This window comes from Neophocaena asiaeorientalis, unplaced genomic scaffold, assembly GCF_003031525.2.
Source record: "Neophocaena asiaeorientalis asiaeorientalis breed wild unplaced genomic scaffold, Neophocaena_asiaeorientalis_V1.1 scaffold149, whole genome shotgun sequence".
Lineage (NCBI taxonomy): Eukaryota > Metazoa > Chordata > Mammalia > Artiodactyla > Phocoenidae > Neophocaena > Neophocaena asiaeorientalis.
Genome location: NW_020174442.1, coordinates 2,197,418 through 2,216,104, shown reverse-complemented (window position 1 = coordinate 2,216,104; position 18,687 = coordinate 2,197,418). Strand labels below are relative to the sequence as shown.

Below are 18,687 nucleotides of genomic sequence, written 5' to 3'. Positions count from 1 at the left end.
CTTGGCCTCCTGGGTCCCAGACACCTGTGTTCCCGCACAGTAGGTTTCAGAAGGCAGAACTCCCCGAGTCTGCGTCAAGCCTGGGCCCTGGTGGAGGCAAGGAGCTCCACAGGCACCCGCAGGCGAGCAGCACGGGGCGCGGGTCCCTCCTGACAGCGCCCGGCGAGGCCCTTCCAGGAGGGCTCCTCCGAGGAGCCGGGCTGGGACTGACACTGTTTGTTTATCTAAGACATGTTCACAGCGTATTCTCCTGAAGCCTGACAGCTTGTTTACAGTGCGATTCTGCTGGAGGGCAGTTTCCAAGTGCTGTCAGCTTCTGAATTACGGCTCTTGCTAGGGCCGCTCAGTACAGCATTTATCTGGGAAGGAGTTAGTCTAGATTCGATAACCTGCTGCTGAGCTATGGCCGTGCGTTCTTCACACCCAAGGGGAGAAGCGCTTTCTTTCCCTCCAGCTGCTCGGCATTTTACGGGGAGCCAGGGGGCAGTGCAGGATGTGGTGGAACACAGCAGTCAGAGGAAGAAAACCCGTCCTCTGCCAGGTGCTCTGATGGATGTTCCCGAGGTCATCCCACCTCATCCTCACAATAGCATATTGGCCCAGGGGTTAGCAGTCGTTTCCCCAAGTTTTTGCATTAGGAGAAGAATGCTCAGAAAGGTTAGGGACCTGTTTGAAGTTACACAGCTATCAGGATGCTAAACCTTGGGTTTAAACACAGAGCCTTTGGATTCTGAAGGGATGTGCTTGTTACCACGCAGCACTGCCTTTTGGAAGCATTTCTGGAATGACGTATGTTATCAGACTCCTGAAAGAGCCACTCCGGGGACCTTTCCCTCCCAAATTTTCCTTTCACCTGGGATGAGAGATGAAATAGGATCACATCATAGGTAATCTCTTTTTTTCTTTCTTGTTAGGTAAGTGTGTGCTTTACAAAGCAGATTTTCAAAAAGGCCTTAAGTTGGTTTGAATGCCCATCATTTAAGTCTATATCTTCATCCGTCCTTCACCTTACGCACTTGTATAAGAAAAATCAGAGACTAGCAAACCTCTAAACATGGTAAAAACTTACACTTAATTATTTCCCAAAGTGCTTTCCCATGGACGCTTTCACTTCAATCTCGTAAGACCAGGGGAAGTTGGCAGGATGGGTATTAATCTCATCCCCACTTTACAGATGAGGACACTGAGGCTCAGAGAAGTGAAATGACTTCCCAAGGTGGTTCAGTAGTTAGACAGTAGTAGACAGACAATTTCTTTCTTTTCTTTTTTTCTTTTTGTTGGCCACACCACACAGGTTGTGGGATCTTAGTTCCCTGACTAGGGATTGAATGTGGGCCCTCAGCAGTGAAAGCTCTGAGCCCAAACGACTGGACCGCCAGGGTATTCCCTAATTTCTTATTTTTTAAATTTTTTTGTGGTACGCGGGCCTCTCACTGTCGTGGCCTCTCCCGTTGCAGAGCACAGGCTCCGGACGCGCAGGCTCAGCGGCCATGGCTCACGGGCCCAGCCGCTCCACGGCATGTGGGATCCTACCGAACCGGGGCACGAACCCGTGTCCCCTGCATTGGCAGGTGGGCTCTCAACCACTGCGCCACCAGGGAAGCCCTTTAATTTCTTATTTTTAAGCCTCCTCCCATCACCGTGTCCTTGTGGCTTCTGAGTGAGCATGGTTGCTTGATTCACAATGAATCAGGACACACTTTGGAAGCATAGACATTTAAAGGAGACAATAATAGTTTTGCCTGGGGGCTTCATTAGGCTGGGAACAGAATGCCTACCTTAACCAGAGGACTCTGATAAAGCTCCAAGCATCGTAAACACTACCTGTTTACCAAGGCTCATGTCATGCCCCTCTCACTGAGACTGAAATGTGTCCCCCACTTATTGTCTGAAATTCCCCCCTGAGAGGAGGCAAAGAGCTGGACAAGAGGGAAATGCGAGGAGCAGGGGCTGCGGTTGGTCGGTGTGGCAGGAATGGCAGCTGTGGCACAGGACTCGGGAGACAGAGCAAGGGAGCAAGTGTGAGCGCTAGAAGCTTCTACATTCCGACACCACCGTGCTGCCGGTATGGGAACGGGACAGTCTAGACAGGAAGTACATATTGAATAACAATGGAATGTGCTCGGATTAGAGATGAGCAGGCACTAGAGAGTCATGCCCGGAAGCAGGGGGCCCGCTTTCTGAAAACCTTCTAGAGGATCGTGACATCCTTCCCTGCAGGTCTCAGAGGGAAGCATCAAGAGACGGCAGATGCTGCACTGCCAACTGGTACCCGAGCAATCACGGGGTGAAAACAATAAAGAACCAGAGAGGGTTAAAGATTTTCCCCTCATACACAGCAGGAACACTTATTGGGAAATGGTTTTTCTTTAGTGACAGCTTCTCAGCTAGATGAATTAGTGTTTTTATGGGCAGCACAGTCAATATCCCAACCCAGAATAATCAACAGGCGAAGTGCAGCTCCACGTCCAACAAGGACGTTAGGCCGCGTCAGGACATAAAAAGAAAATAACGAGCAGGAGGATTCATGATCTGTGCAGGCAGCGACAGCAACAGTGGCCAAGTGAATCATTCACCATACATTACAATCCCGGCAAGAGAGAGGAGCATAGACGAGAGAAAGAAAACGCCAGGCCTCCTAACAGATGGAGTCCTTGGCTACGAGAGGAGAGGGATGTCTGGGGTGCATGTCTTTGAGGACATTCACGTGCAGTAGTAAACCGATTCACACACTCTCGCCAGCATTTGAAGGTCTGTCTGCTCCCGGGTGGGTGAGATGAGCTACAGACAAGAGGGGAGCCTGTGCCAGCTGGGGGGCTGCCAGCTCCCACCGACCTAACTCCCAGGCCCTGAGCCATACTTACTAGTGTCCAAAAGAGGTAAATAGTGAAGAGTGCGACAGTGAGTGCAATTAGTCCGACGGCTTCGAGCCGACTGCTAAAGTGCAGGTGGTCCACGGCGCCCCGTAGGCAGAGCCAGCCCGAGATGGTGGCCAGAGGAGTGATGAACAAGAAGCACACCATGTCTCCAAACAGAGTCCGCTTCTCGTGCTGGGGGCCTGGATTTCTGAGCCACTGCCAAGGGAAGGGAGACAGAGAAAAGCAAGGACAGGGTTAAATGCCAGGGAGGAGTGAAGACACACTACTCTGAGGTTGTCCTTGTCTACAGCATCTGGAAAAAGGCACTTCTGACCTGTTCTGAGATCACACAGAAGCATTAAGGGCTCATTCCCATGCCCTGTCCCATGAACAGTAGTGATTACGATGAGAGTAATAGTAATAATAAAAGCATCTTTGCTGTAGGTGTCCTGCTGGTTTTGAAAGAGTTCAATGATTATTATTATGAATCACAGTGACCCTGTGTGGAAGGCAGAGAGGACCTTCTATTTGGAAGGTAACTGAGGTGCAGGAGGTGCTGTCAGCTGCCAGAGCCTTCCTGCGTCTTGACCCTGGGAATGTGTGCGGGAAAGGGTTAACTCAGCAGGCCCAGGTTGCTCAAATCCTGCATGTTCCCAAGAAAGACCTGTTTTTTTAAGACCGGCTCCTAAGAGAAGAGCTCTGAGTCCTTGTAATAATGTACCTCATAAGAGCGTTTTTGTATGCCTGAGGCCTTGGGCCACATGGTGCCAGTGCAAGCAGATAGTTTATGCCAACAGTGTGATTTATGCTGAACACCTATTTTTGTTGTAGGGGCTGGAGTCTGAGTAGCTTGAGGTCTTTCATGCAGGTGCTGCATGTCTTTTGTGACTGACCCCAATAAGCACCCTGAACACTGAGGCTCGGGTGAACATCCTTGAGAGATAACGCTTTGCATATGTTGTTACAGATTGTTGCTAGAAAGATTAAGCACATCTGTGTGATATTACTTGGAGGGGACATCTGGGAGCTTGTGCCTTGTTTCTCTTGGACGTTGCCCCATGCACTTTCTCCCTTTGCTGATTTTAATTGGTATCCCTCTGTTGTAATTCACCGTAACCATGAGTCTAAGAGCTTTTCTAAGAGCTTTGTGAGTCCTTCTAGTCAATCTCTGAGCCTGAGGGTGGTCTTGGGGAACGAGACTCATCTGACTCCATGCGTCTTGTAATGCCCCTGCCTTATGTTTTAGGACCCTGAACCTCCTACGTAGGACCGTCTCTGACATCTTAATTGTGCTACCATCTTGGCTGAACCAACTCCAGAAAGGGTGGGGAAAACGTCAGCTTGTTGAAAGACTAGAGATGAGCATTCCTGCAGGACGGGAAATAGGGTTGCTGTCCTCCCACTTGGGGAACTGTTAAATGTCTGCTGAGATGTTTTCCATTCTAGGAAATGTCATGCTTACATATTGGAGTCAGTGCATAGTGGTAATGAAGCCAGGTGGCTTTCCTTCGGATTAGCATGGAAATGTGCCCAAGTAATTTGACATTCCCATCTCACTATCCCATGTAGTGATGACAGAGGCCAAGGAGTCCAGGGAAAGAGTGAGGTCACACACAGTTGATAGGGTGAGGTGGGAGAGACACTGGCTGGCTGGCTTCCATCTCATCTCGGGGACTAGCAGTGCTGTGGGCTGCTGAGCAGATACCCCAAGGGGCCAGCACAGCATTTCCTACAAAACCATTGGTGGGAGGGAAAGGACCATGACAGGGAGACAAGAGTGGATGGAAGTGACTGGAGAGAGGGGGAAGGCCAGGCTCGGGGCAGAGACAAGAGACATACGAGCTGCGAAGAGGGCAAGCAAGTTGAGGAAAGAGCTGTGTAAGGGCCAACACAAAAGCCTCAAGGAGTGAGCACATGAGATGGGAGGTCAAAGGCACAGAAGACAGATTTCTGGAACGTTCCCTCCCCTGAATGTTTGCCTGAGGTGAATAGTAAATGACCCCGAATGCCTAAATTACCCCTTTCCAGTGACAATACACTTTAAAAATGGGCTGAGATGCTGAAAGAAGTCACCTCAGCTCAAAAATGGAGCTGAATACATATTAAAACATAGATTATGGGGAGTTGACTTGTCTGTGAATATAAACGCAGTATTATACAAATTTAATACAATACCAAAATGATCAAGTGCAAACAGTATTAACCCTGCTACGTGTTGTCATGCTACCTCAGACATCTGGGCAGCTTCAAAGAAATTCAAAGAGCTCTTAGTTATTAACGTTTTCTTATCTAAACATTGGCACTATCTCTGTGAAGTGGAGAGTAGAAACGAGGCCTTGTTATCCCAACTTTACAGAGGCTCAGTGAGGGAGAATGACCGCTCCAGGTGATACTGAGAAGGGGATCAGAAACTCTCCACTCTTATTCAGATGTCCTGTCAGTAAAATATTTGAAAATTGACATTGCAAGACATTAAAGAAGTCCAGATTCTATAACAACAATGCCGACCTAGCAGCGGCCCTCCCCCACTGCGCCCTCCCCCTCACCCCCTGACAGCTTAGATTTTCCCTGGAAGCAGATCTGGGAGCCTGGCCTACTTTTCTCTGTGTCCCCACTTGTTGGAACATAGTAGGTTCTCAATAACTATGCGACAGATGTGCACAGACAAGCTTATCTCATTGGCTAAGACTCCCCCCAGTTTCTGTACCTTGGGAATTCTGAGTACGTTTTATTAAAAATAACTTAGCACTTTATGTGGCCCTTGACATTGCTCAATGAAATGACTCAGGAATGCAAGGAGGTAATTGTGGATGACTACTGAACTCTGATGTAAAATAAATTGCAAAGGCAAACTAGAAATTGCTATTGCTTGTTCCCAGTTTCCTATTTTCTAATTGTTCTTTGATCTTCTATATTCCTGAAAAATTTCCAGGCCACTTTTTATGTCCATGACCACCAGTACCTGGATTCTGCACCTTATTAACACTATACATATTCTTCTTTGGCTCAGTTCACCCTTTGTATTGTTTGCTGCTGGGTCACATTTAGGTATGAGGTTCTTCAAACAGGTACTGCTATGTTAAAATCTGCGACTTCTTCAGGACCCTAAGTATAATTTATCTCCCACACAAATGCAGGCCCCATGAATAAGACCACTGGTAATGTCTGTTGTTGAGGAAAAATTCGCCCTGTGCCATGGTAAGAACCTCTGCCAAAGTATCCAAATAGGCTGATACAGGGTATTTATACAAACAGAGTTTATAACAGAGAAAATGGGATTTTGCCTTAAGTTTCCAGCAATAGGGGATTGTCTAACTACAATATGGAATTTACTTAAAACAGACTACTATAAAGTAATCTGAAATGGTAATGTATATTTTATATTTACTGACATGATATATTGCTGAACAGGAAAAGAATTCTACTAGACAGAATGTAGAGTATGATCCTGTATATGTAGTGATGTATTTACATACACATGGACATTTACATAGATGTAGTGAATTTACATAGACAAAGACCAGAGGGATACTAGCAAAATAGTTGCTGCTCTTGGTGGTGGAATCAGAATGGTCTTTAATTTTTTCCTTTTTGTACGTATATTCTTGTTTTTCTAAAATGAACATGGATTACTTGTGTAAATATATATATATACATCCAGAGGGAGAGAGGGAGGGAGGGAGAGAGACAGGGAGAGAGGAGGGAGTCAGGGGAGGGAGTGTCTAGTGCACAGCAAACTACAGCAATAAAATAACCTATTACAGAACCAAGGCTGGGGCAAGCCACTGCTAGCTATTTGGAGTGTCTTATGCAATGTCTCATTGAGTCTTCACAATAACCCTGTGAGGCAGGTGCTAACATTATCCCCATTTTACAGATGCAAACACTGGGGAGCAGAGTTTAGTAACTCACCTAAGGATAGATTGCAAGTGGGTATTAGGGGTGAGCTTGAGACCAGCCTCACTTCTGTTCCTTGCTCTCCATATTTATGTTTTCTTTCTGCACCAAATGGCATTTGCATGTGCGCGTGGTATTGAGTCTTCACAATAACCCTGTGAGGCAGGTGCTAACATTATCCCCATTTTACAGATGCAAACACTGGGGAGCAGAGTTTAGTAACTCACCTAAGGATAGATTGCAAGTGGGTATTAGGGGTGAGCTTGAGACCAGCCTCACTTCTGTTCCTTGCTCTCCATATTTATGTTTTCTTTCTGCACCAAATGGCATTTGCACGTGCGCGTGCGCGTGTGCGTGTGCGTGTGTGTGTGTGTGTGTGTGTGTGTATACGCCCCCACATGCACACACTAGACGTTTTGCAGATTTTCAGCTTGGTGGAATACGGTAAGTCCTGCTGTTTTATCGGTACATCAAATAACTGAATGGTTGGCTGGCCAGGATGTTATCATGGTAACTTGATAAAATATTTTTAGGCTGCTGTTCTGTTCTATGTTAATCCTTTTACTAAACCACAATAAGGTCCAATTTCTGGGCATTTAATCTCAGCTACATTGTCATGCATTTTAGCTTAACTCTTTTCTAAAATTAATTAATTAATTAATTTATGGCTGTGTTGGGTCTTTGTTTCTGTGCGAGGGCTTTCTCTAGTTGTGGCAAGCGGGGACCACTCTTCATCGCGGTGCGCGGGCCTCTCACTATCGCGGCCTCTCTTGTTGCGGAGCACAGGCTCCAGACGCGCAGGCTCAGTAATTGTGGCTCACGGGCCCAGTTGCTCCGCGGCATGTGGGATCTTCCCAGACCAGGGCTCGAACCCGTGTCCCCTGCATTGGCAGGCGGACTCTCAACCACTGTGCCACCAGGGAAGCCCTAGCTTAAGTCTTAAGAGGCAAAAGGTTGATCTCAATTATTGTTCAATTACATTTCTTGCTTTTTTATGTCTTCTGCCTCTCTTACCAGTTATACTTATTATATAGAGAGTATTATACCTATTCTGTAGTAGCATCTTCATCTCGCACACATTCAGTAAAGGGCCTGCTGAGGCAGAGTGGCAGGTTTGTTGGTGTGTCCGTCTTCCCACTGACCTGAGGTAGGCCCTTACCTTTATGTCGCTGGCATCTGTAGCACGTTCAACGTTCACAAGGTTGAATGAATGACAGTAGCTTAAGTTTACACGTTTACTCAGACCTTACAACACGCCAAGCACTATCTTATCTGCTACATGTAGTAACTGATCTACTCTTCAATAATCTTTGAAAGAGGTACCATTATTATCATCACCATTTTATAGATAGGGAAACTGAGGCTCGGAGAAGTTAAAAAACTTGTAGGAGTTTGGCCTTGGCTTTGATCTGTGTGGTCTAGCTCCAAGGACTGTGCTCCTATTATATCATCATTGTCAATAAAAAAAAAAGGAAGGGAGGGGGAGAAGAGCGGGTGGATGAAGGGGGGCGGAGGATTGCACCTTAACTGGTGTTATCAGTGCAAGAAGGAATATTTACTTATCATGGTTCCCCTGGTGCAAAATACCCATTAATTTATCCTGCTGCTTGTGGACAGCTTTTGCAGCTAAAATATCATTCTTGAAGAGTCTTTAGTTTGACCTTAGTACTCAGCTTGTACTTGGTGGTTAGCTGTATTTTAAGAGCAGAGGTCTGTGATGGAGAATGCTAATTTGCATGGCATCTTTCACTTGGCAGGTCCACCCCTATGGCTTCCAGGGGATCTGTGGGCAGCCCAGGGCACCTTCCTGCCTTTTGTTCTCTGATTCCACCAAAAACATAAAGCAGACAGAGATTGTGCTACTGAAAGCCCTGGCAGTGAGCTGCCCTTTTTTGTGGCGACCTCATTCCAATCACTGACTTGTTTCCGAACCATGAGATTGATCTAGGAAGTAGGTACAAAAACAACTACCAACCAACCAATGAAACAAAACAGAAACCTCCACCATAATCAGCAGTGTAGGGCCTGAGGCAGCAGAGGGAATTAAAGCAGCATTCCATTGCCAGGGACACAGCATCATTTACTGGCTGTAAATGTACATCCAAGGTGAGCGAGGCACTAGTGGTTACTTTCAAGGTGGGTTAACTGTGGGTTCAGTTCTAATGACAGTGTCAGTTTATTAAATCCCTTACTGGCGGGTAGAGGTGAGAGGGTGCAGTGCTACAGGACATTAGATCCTGCCTCCCAGACTCTAAGTTAATCGGCTTAAATCTCCAAGGCAGACGGGACATCGGGCAGGTCAGTTTGTACTGGAACCAGATCACACTCTGGTGGCTAATAGCTTTGATCGATTACAACCTTCCCCATGAATCTCCTTAATGAGAAACCATCATGAGAATGAAAGAGACTGATAGAAGGGGTAGAAGTGATAGAACCATAACAAATTTATGGAGTAGAAAAAAAAGAAAAAAAAAAAGGCATGATCTCAGAATGTTTACTCAGAATGTTTATCTGCCTGAGTGTCTCCTGTTAATCTGACACTTGGCAGAGTTCTTTACCAAGCGCTTGCCTTTCTTGGGACAGGGCTTATTCTTAAAGTCCAACACAGCCTGCACTGAGCTGTCTTACTTTCCTGGAGAGCCGCAATGTGAAAGGGGCAGTGCGAGGATCAGAAGACATGTGACAGGTCCTCTGCATGATTTAAAACTGAAGATGGGGCTTCCCTGGTGGCACAGTGGTTGAGAGTCCGCCTGCCGATGCAGGGGACGTGGGTTCGTGCCCCCGTCCGGGAGGGTCCCACATGCCGCAGAGCGGCTGGGCCCGTGAGCCATGGCCGCTGAGCCTGCGCGTCCGGAGCATGTGCTCTACAACGGGAGAGGCCACAGCAGTGAGAGGCCCGCGTACCACAAAAAAACCAAAAAAACAAAAACTGAAGATGAAACCTGAAAATCATGCAGTTCAGTTAACTTGAAACAGCAGAGAACAAAACCAAACAAACTCCCGCCAGTGTTTTAAATCCCCCAACTCCGCAGTCTGTCAGTGAATTTCCAGGACAGCTGAAGCTGCTCAGGTGATTCTGATTCCGGGGGAGCTAAGGAGATGCTCGCTCCAGACATCCATCAACCCCGACTGGAAACAACGCACTTCAAATGAAAACTTCACAGATGATTTGCTCATGACCCTAAATGCCAATCTCCAGCCTCGGCCTCTTTCCAAAGCTCCAGATGTGCATATCAGCAGTCCACTCAACAGCTCCTCTTACATGACTAATAGACAACTCAAACTTAATCTGTCCACAACCAAACTCTTGATTTAGCACGGACCTCATGACCTTTCTTTTCTGCAACCCGAATCGGTAAATGACACCACCAACCACCCAGTCACTTTGTCATCCTGTTTCCTTTCTGTGTCTTACCCTGCACACCCAGCCCTTCTGTAAGTCTGGTCGGCACTCTTTCGACATACATCTGGAGTCTGTGCCCCTCTCTCCATGTCCACTGCTGCCATCCCTGGGCTACCATCACCTCCTCCTTGGGAGGCAACAGTCTCCCTGCTTCCACTCTGGTCACCTCCTAGGCCACTTCCAAAACAGCAGTCACAGTGACCTTGTAAATATATAAATCAGATCATGTTGCTCCTTTGCTTAAAATTCTCCAGTGGTTAGAATATAGTTCAAACTGTTTACCTGGGACTACAAGAAAACCTGACCTCACCTCTGCCTTCCTCTGTGTCTCTCCTACTACCTCTCGCCCTTCATTTTCAACTTTACACGTGGCTGTTCTCACATGGGGAATGGGCTCTGCCCATATTTTATTTTTTTTGTGTGGTACACGGGCCTCTCGCTGCCGTGGCCTCTCCCGTTGCGGAGCACAGGCTCCGGACGCGCAGGGTCAGCGGCCATGGCTCACGGGCCCAGCCGCTCCGCGGCATGTGGGATTTTCCTGGACCGGGGCACGAACCCATGTCCCCTGCATTGGCAGACGGACTCTCAACCACTGCGCCACCGGGGAAGCCCCTACGTAGTGTTTTGTTGCTACAAGGTGAAAACCCTGTAGTTTCTGTTCAAGCATTTTTTTTCTAACATGTAAATAACCGTGGAATATCATCTATTTTTCCATAGGTCATGAAATAGCATGAGAAATTCAGTAAATTATTCAAGGTCCTTTGTACTGTTTTCATCACAATTACTATCTTCTTTTTTCTAGAAAAAAAACTACCTTGAAATATATGAGAAAAAGACAATACCAAGTGTCCACTTAAAAATTATACAACTTGGGGCTTCCCTGGTGGCACAGTGGTTGAGAGTCCGCCTGCCGATGCAGGGGACACAGATTCGTGCCCCAGTCCGAAGATCCCACATGCCATGGAGCGGCTGGACCCGTGAGCCATGGCCACTGAGCCTGCGCGTCTGGAGCCTGTGCTCCACAACAGTGAGAGGCCCACGTACCTCAAAAAAAAAAAAGAGTAGCTACTGCTCGCCGCAACTACAGAAAGCCCTCACGCAGCAACGAAGACCCAATGCAGCCAAAAATAAATGAATTTTAAAAATTTATTCAACTAAAGTTCAACCAAAAATATGTACTGAGTGCCTTTTATGTGCCAGGTATTTTTACTGAATTTAATAACACCAGGTGGTGGTGTTATTCCCATTTTGAATTAGGGTATTAAGCTTCAGTGAGGTTAAGTGACTTGTTCAATGTTATATGGTGGAGAAGCCAGTATTTGAAATCTGCAGCCTACTGTTCTTTCACATCTTCCCTTCAGCTTGCTTTTGTGCTACATAAAACCTTGATCCTAATTTTTGTTTGCTCTCACAATGGATAAGGTTGGAGAAGTAGCACTGAGCAGAGATAAAACACGTGCTTGGAAGCAGGAGACAGGATACTGCTTCCAGGTGCCCCCTCTTGGTTCCCCCTTATGCTGTGTGACCTTTATCAAGTTCCGTCACCTCTCTTGGGGAGTGAAAAATGGGGGCTCTCCCTCAAAGGAGTGGGAAGGTGCAGCTTTGAGGGGAGTAGTGAAAGCCCCTCTCAAGTTGTCTTAACTTCCCACTTTTGTTCAAAACGTCAGATTCAACTGTAGAGTGGATATATCATCTTTCGGCCCTACTCTCTTCTGAGCCCCAGGCTTGTGGATCCTGCTGCATACTAGATCTCTTTCCATTTGTGTAATAAACATCTCACACTTCACCAGGTCCACAATGCCACACTGGATTCACAGAGCCACCGCCCTAACTCTCCTACAATCCAATTCCGCTCCCAGGTGATTCCACCCCAGTACATGGCAACACCAACACCCAAAGGCTCTTGTGAGCAACCTCTGTGCCATCCTTATCTGCCTTTCCTCATTCCCCGCCCCCTCTACCCAATCCATCAGCAGGTCCTGGCAGTTCTGGAACACATCTTGAACACGTTCACATCTCACTCTCTAGGGCCACTACTCTTTTCCAAGCCACCCTTGTCTTTCACCTGAACCATGTAATAGTCGCCTCACTCTTCTACTGTTATCCTAGAATCCAGGTTCTATATATAAAGCAGCAATATCACACCACTTCTCTTGCTTAGATTTCCCCAGCGGCTCCCCATAGCGCTTAGTCTAACGCCTTGCCGTGGCCCAAGAAACCTGCGTGATGTAGCCCCGCTGTTTGTACCCAGGGCTCCACAGACCCCAGGGGGTCCAAGGAGAGGATTCACGGGATCTGTGATTTTACAATGGGGGGGAAAATCACACCTTTATTTTCACAGCCTCTAATTGAAATTTAGTATTTCATTGAGTAATGCAGAAAATCTTAGTGGTATGAGCCGTACCTGTGACTTTGTCACCTAGAGAAACCACAGACATTTCATATCACATTACAACTGTTTCAGACAAATTGTACTTCATAGTTAGTTATTAGATCTGCTACCAAATGTGTTAAAGCAGCACTTATATTTTATGTCGCAGCTTTGTCTTTTAAATATTTTGATAGCTGTATTATAATGTAATTTGTCTTCTTTGCAGTCCTATGTATTTTTGTCTTATGTAATGAAAAACATGATTATGAGAAGAGATCCATCCGTAGGCTTCAACAGATGGCCAAGGAGTCCACGACAGAAAAGCTGAAGCACCTTCCAATCTAGCTCCTTTGACCCCTCAAACAGTGCTCCTTTGCAGTGTTTTTTCCTGTTTCAGAAATACCGAACTGGCCTGGCTCAGAGCCTTTGCAGTGGCTGTTGCTTCTGCCTGCTACTCTTCCCACATCTGGTTCCTTCTCATGGGTCTTGGGTTCACAGGTCACCTCTTCAGAGAGGCCTTCACAAAACCCTACCTTCTCTCTCTCTGGTCATCCTTTACCACAAGAGCTTGTTTCTTCCTTTATAACTTGTATCACCATCACAGATAATCTTTTTATTTATTTACTCGCTTATTCTTTCTTTCTTCCTAGCAGGTAAACTCTATTAGTACACAGTGTTCTTTTGGCCTATTCACAGTTATAACCCCATTTCCTAAAATATTTAGTTTGTGCTTGATAAATACTAGCCGAAGAAATACACAAATCCTTCTTAACCTGGGGATCGCTTTGAGTAGAAATCAGATGGGTTTAACTGAAATGTATACACATATAAATAAAATCACTTCCCCGACTCTTCTGATCAAATCCAGTAAAGTAATTTCTGTCACAGACACATGCTTAGCAGTTGCTCTGGGCCTTCACAGCTGAGATTTGACTGAAGTGTACATCATATTCGGGGACACCCTAGACATCTGTGACGCTCCCTGGAGTCCTCAGGCAGGTAAGCCAGTTAATGGACTATAATGCTCCATAAGTATTATATTTGTGTCTGGAACATTATAATTTGGCTTCAGCATTATTTAAACAAATGCTTCACACACTCACACCAATGGTTTGAAATTTTCCAAGGATAAGATTAGCAGCATAGCAGGATTAGATGGCAAAATAATTTTATATATTCACTTGCAATTTCAGATATAAGTAAAATGCGAATCATTTGGCTCTAATTAGTTTAGATCATCACTGTGTGATCACAGCCAAATGGAGATTGCTTATCCAAAACATGAGAAGCGGGACTTCCCTGGCGGTCCAGTGGTTAAGACTTCGCTTTCCAATGCAGGGGGTGCGGGGTTCCATCTCTGGTCGGGGAGCTGAGATCCCACATGCCTCGTGGCCAAAAAACCCAAAACATAAAACAGAAGCAGTATTGTAACAAATTCAATAAAGACTTTAAAAATGGTCCACATCAAAAAAAATCTTAAAAAAAACAAAAACAAAGTATGAGAAGGTACTGCAGAATTATGTGGCATATGTGATCCATGTAAAGCCAGAAACATAAGAAGATGAGATAAACAACCAAGAGAGGATGAAGAGAAAGAAAACAGAAATTTGCAGAAGAAATTAATCAATAGAACGCATAGTGCCAACAATAAAAATGATTACTCTGGGAGCCAATGGAATCATACCGTGTAGTCTACTATAAACAGGACACATACAGCAGCTCCCAGTTCCTGGAGCTCTGCTTCCTTTTGGCTCTTATGGGGCCCCTGGCGCTCCAGCTGGTAAAGCTGCTGGCATCTAACACCCTTTCTGCTGGTCTGTGGTTGGAGCCCAGGTTTCTGGAGCTTCGAATAATTACTTCCAGCAGAAAGACAGGATCATGGGATAAAAGATGCCAGGACAGGGTACCAAGTAAGAACCCCAGTTGGAACACTGTACAGAAGATAAGAATATGATGAATAACATGAATAAGGATAACACATCCCTATTTTAAGAATTGGGGATATTTAAAGGAATAGAGAGGGAAAAATCAAATTCACAACCAGGTCCTCAAAATGGGACCACATTAAAAAATCTGTGTCCCTCAGATGTAGTGAGAATGTGAGTATGAAAGCTATCCAAGCGGAGTGTGGTGGAGGGATTTCACTGAAATATGATGCATGTGTAAAATACAGGATAGAAGAGACATTCTCACCAGGGCCATATATTCCCAAAGTCAGCAAGGATGGGAATACTGTGAAAAGAGGAACTTTCTGCTAGATGGACAACTGTGAGAACAGAGGAACTTTTATGTTCACAGTGCTTACAGTCCAATGTTTTGCTGCCAAAAAGTTCCCCAAATATTTAGGGCCTGTCTGACCTTGCTGACGTTAGACACATCTTAGCAACGAATGGATCTGGAATCTCTCAAGGCTCCACCGAAGGCAATGTCTTAAGTTCATGAGTTGCAGTATTTGCCGGAACCTCTTTATTTTTGTTCGACACTCCTGCCCTCAGATTTCAAGGGGAGCCCACCAGCATTCATGTAATTCGGATCGTGCTATGAACGTCATGCCCACGTTATCTTAAGTTGTTCATGATTTGTAAGATTTCAGACATGCCCTTCCTTAGCCTCCTCACATCCAGGTGAAAGAGTCTCCCCCTCTCTGTCCAGGCTCCCCCAGCCACTCCCCTAGACTCTTCAGATACCCTCCATTAGGTATGGGGCCCGGAATATCCGACCACCAGGTAGAAATACGCTGAGGTGTCACGTGAGGGGAGGGTGATGGTTTCCATTTTGCTGGCATTACTTCTTTTGATTATGTTCAATGTTTGTAGACCCTTTTGCTACAAATCCCCCAGAGCTGCCTTCAGGGAAGACATTCTTAATGGGTAGAGGCAACGGCTCCATGACAGGGGTCATGACGTCAGGGACTGGCATTTACAGACGGGCAAGCCGGAGACTGGCTGGATGAACACAGCTGCTGCTGCCTGTGGGAAAGCTCAACTCCAATCGGGAGACACACGTGCATTTTTAGCATGAGCGATCCTGAGACATGTGCCCTCGTGGCAGAACCAAGCCAACCACGGAAGAACCCAAGTTAATAACTAGCCCAGTCCCGTATATGTGCAGAACTGAACCAGCAGCCCTCCCATCAAGACTAGCAAATCCTATCCGCTGTTGTGACACCCCAGAGTTATAATGTGGCCTCCTCACAGAAGAAGGAATTTACAGTGAAGGATTGATAAGTTTCCCTTACTTTTCACGCTTAAAACATTTTAAGGGTGCAAGAGACACTTTTGGAAAATCTACATATTCCCTTGCAGCTTATATAACTATCCTTCTAGGTCAGGGGTCTTTGACCCTGGGCATAGGGCTTCAGAAAACCTTTGTGACTTTATTTGAACACTGGGTGTCTGTGCATTTCAGGGGAGAGAATTCAAGCTTTGATCTGATTCTCAAACATATTTGCGGAGAAGAAGCACTGTTCCAGGGTATCTTCCTAAACTGTCTTAAGACACTCTTTGGTCTAATCCAACTCTCTGAGCTTTGATGAATATGGGAGTATGGGCAGTAGAATTTGACTGCCTTCTGAGAATCCATAATCTCTCCTTAGACCCTGGTTTAAGAAAAACATCAACCTAGGGCACAAACTATAATATTTAAAAAATTAATTGTGCAGTTGTAGGGCAGCAGAATCATGAAAGCAGCCAAATTAAATTAAAGGGCTTAAAGAAAAAAAGGACTTTTACTGGACAAAGACGGCTAAACTTCAGACCACATAAAAAAATCAACGCACAGATGATTTCCACACAATAAAAGAGTTAAAAAAAATGAACAGGGTTTCATCACATAAATTGTGATAGGGAAAAGACAAAACTTTAAAAGGGAAGTAAACCATCCACACCTCTGTGCTAGTTTTCTCCTTTCTAAAATGGAGAAGGTTATACATACAAATAGTAGAACACGAAAGTACCTAGAACAGTGGCACAGGGTAAGGACTCAGTAAATGGTAGTGTATTAAGGTAAATAGGATGTTGAGAAGGAGTCAAATAAAAATGATAGCAAGGAAGGCTAAGATACGCTTTCTATAAAATCTGACACTGAACCTTGCAAACCTTATGCTACGTGAAGGAAACGAGTCACAAAGGACCACACGCTGCAGGGTTCCATTTATAGGAAATGTCCAGAATAGGCAAATCATAGAGATATAGAATAGATTCTTGGTTGCATTGGGCTGGGGGGAGGGGGCGGGGGCGGGGATGTGAGGACTGGAGAGTGAAGGCTGAAGTGTGTGAGGTTTCTTTTTAGGGTGATGAAAATGTTCTAAAATTGACTGTGGTCTCCTCCTCCAGGGGCTCATCTCATCTTGAAGTCGCTTGTATACATTGTCACTTCTAAGTAGGGGAATTCTTTTTTCAATTTTATTTTTGTAATACTTTTCGTTTTCCCACACATTTAAACAATTGAATTATAAACACTTCCCTGGTGGCACAGTGGTTAAGAAGCCTCCTGCCAAGGAAGGGGCCGCGGGTTCGAACCCTGGTCCGGGAGGATCCCACGTGCCGTGGAGCAGCTAGGCCTGTGCGCCGCAGCTGCTGGGCCTGCGCTCTGAAGCCCGCGGGCCAGGGCTGCTGGGGCCGCGTGCCTGGAGCCCGTGCTCCGCAGCGGGAGAGGCCACCGCGGTGAGAGGCCCGCGCACCGCGGCGAGGAGTGGCTCCCGCTCGCCGCAACTAGAGAGGGCCCGCGCATTGGCGAAGACCCAATGCAGCCATAAAAAAAAAAAAAAAATTGGACTGTAGGTGATTTACAATGTTTCAGGTGTACAGCAAAGTGATTCAGTTATACATATATATGAATGTGTATAGAGATATATATACACATATGTATATCTATATTCTTTTTCAGATTCTTTTCCATTATCAGTTATTACAAGATATTGAATACAGTTCCCTGTGCTACACAGGCGGTCCTCGTTGTTTTTTATCTGTAATAGTATGTATCTGTTAATTTCAAATATAGTAGTGTGTATAAATTAATCTCAAACTCCTAATTTATCTCTCCCTCTGTTTACCTTTTGGTAACCCTAAGTTTCTTTTCTATGTCTGTGAGTCTGCTTCGTTTTGTAAATAAGTTCATTTGTATCATTTTTTAAGACTTCACATATAAGTGATATATGATATTTGTCTTTGACTTACTTTACTTAGTATGATAATCTCTAGGTCTAGAGTAAGACAACTCCTAAATTTTTTTTAGCACATATAAAAAGTACACAAATCATAAATAAGCTGGTTGATGGATTCTCCCAAAGTTTAAAACCCATGGAACATACAGATCAAGAAACAGAATATTCCTAGAGTTACAGAACCCTCCTCCCCATCCCATGCCCCCTTCCAAGGGAAATCACTATCCTGATTTTTAATATCCTAGATTAGTTTCACCTACTTTTAAACAAGAACTTTGCCTATTTTTGAGTCACCAGTACATACACTTTAGTGTCTGGCTTGTTTTGCTTAACATTATATCTGTGAGATTCATCTATGCTATTGTTGTAGTTGTAGTTCATTTATTCTCATTGCATATAGCATAATTTATCTGTCCATTCTACTGTCATTTCTGTGCCAAGCCATCCTGAAGCCTGAGGAAAAATCAGTAATACTGATCCTGCTTTTATTTAAAAATTTGATAGTTTGTTCATCATGGAGTTTTTGCATTACTTGTGATTGAAAAAAATCCATCACATTAAAATATTATTTATCTTGAGTATTAGATTTTTGGGCACCATTTAAATTTTGCTCCTGAGGTGAGGGCTTCACTTACCTCACTCTGGTTCCAGCCCTGTCTGCTAGAGATGGACACATGGATTTTATACAGTTTTTGGCAAGTATAGGTAGTGTTGCTCTGAACATTGCTGTACATGTTTCATGGTGAACATAGGTATGCATTTCTGTAAGTATATACCTAGGAGTGAAATTTCTGTAGACAAATTAAAAAAAATTTTTTTATTAAAAAAATTGACCGTGGTGATGGTTACTGAACTCTGTGAATACACTGAATGTCACTGAATTGTATGCTTCAAATCCGTGAACTATGTGGTAAATGAATTGTATCTGAATAAACGTGTTTTATAAAATCTGAGACCGAAAAACAGCCTTGGTAAAAGTGACTTCAAGTTTCTT

At 45.0% G+C, this 18,687-nt stretch overlaps 1 protein-coding gene across 3 annotated transcripts in view; it reads right to left on the bottom strand.

Moving 5' to 3' along the window:
* MARCHF3 (membrane associated ring-CH-type finger 3) overlaps positions 1-18,687 on the bottom strand; it is a 150,329-nt gene that overhangs the window by 10,163 nt on the left and 121,479 nt on the right. For all 3 annotated transcript variants that reach the window (XM_024757185.1, XM_024757186.1, XM_024757187.1), the window contains exon 4: positions 2,865-3,074. In XM_024757185.1, coding sequence (XP_024612953.1) covers positions 2,865-3,074 — 210 coding nt within the window. The remainder of the gene's footprint in view (positions 1-2,864; positions 3,075-18,687) is intronic.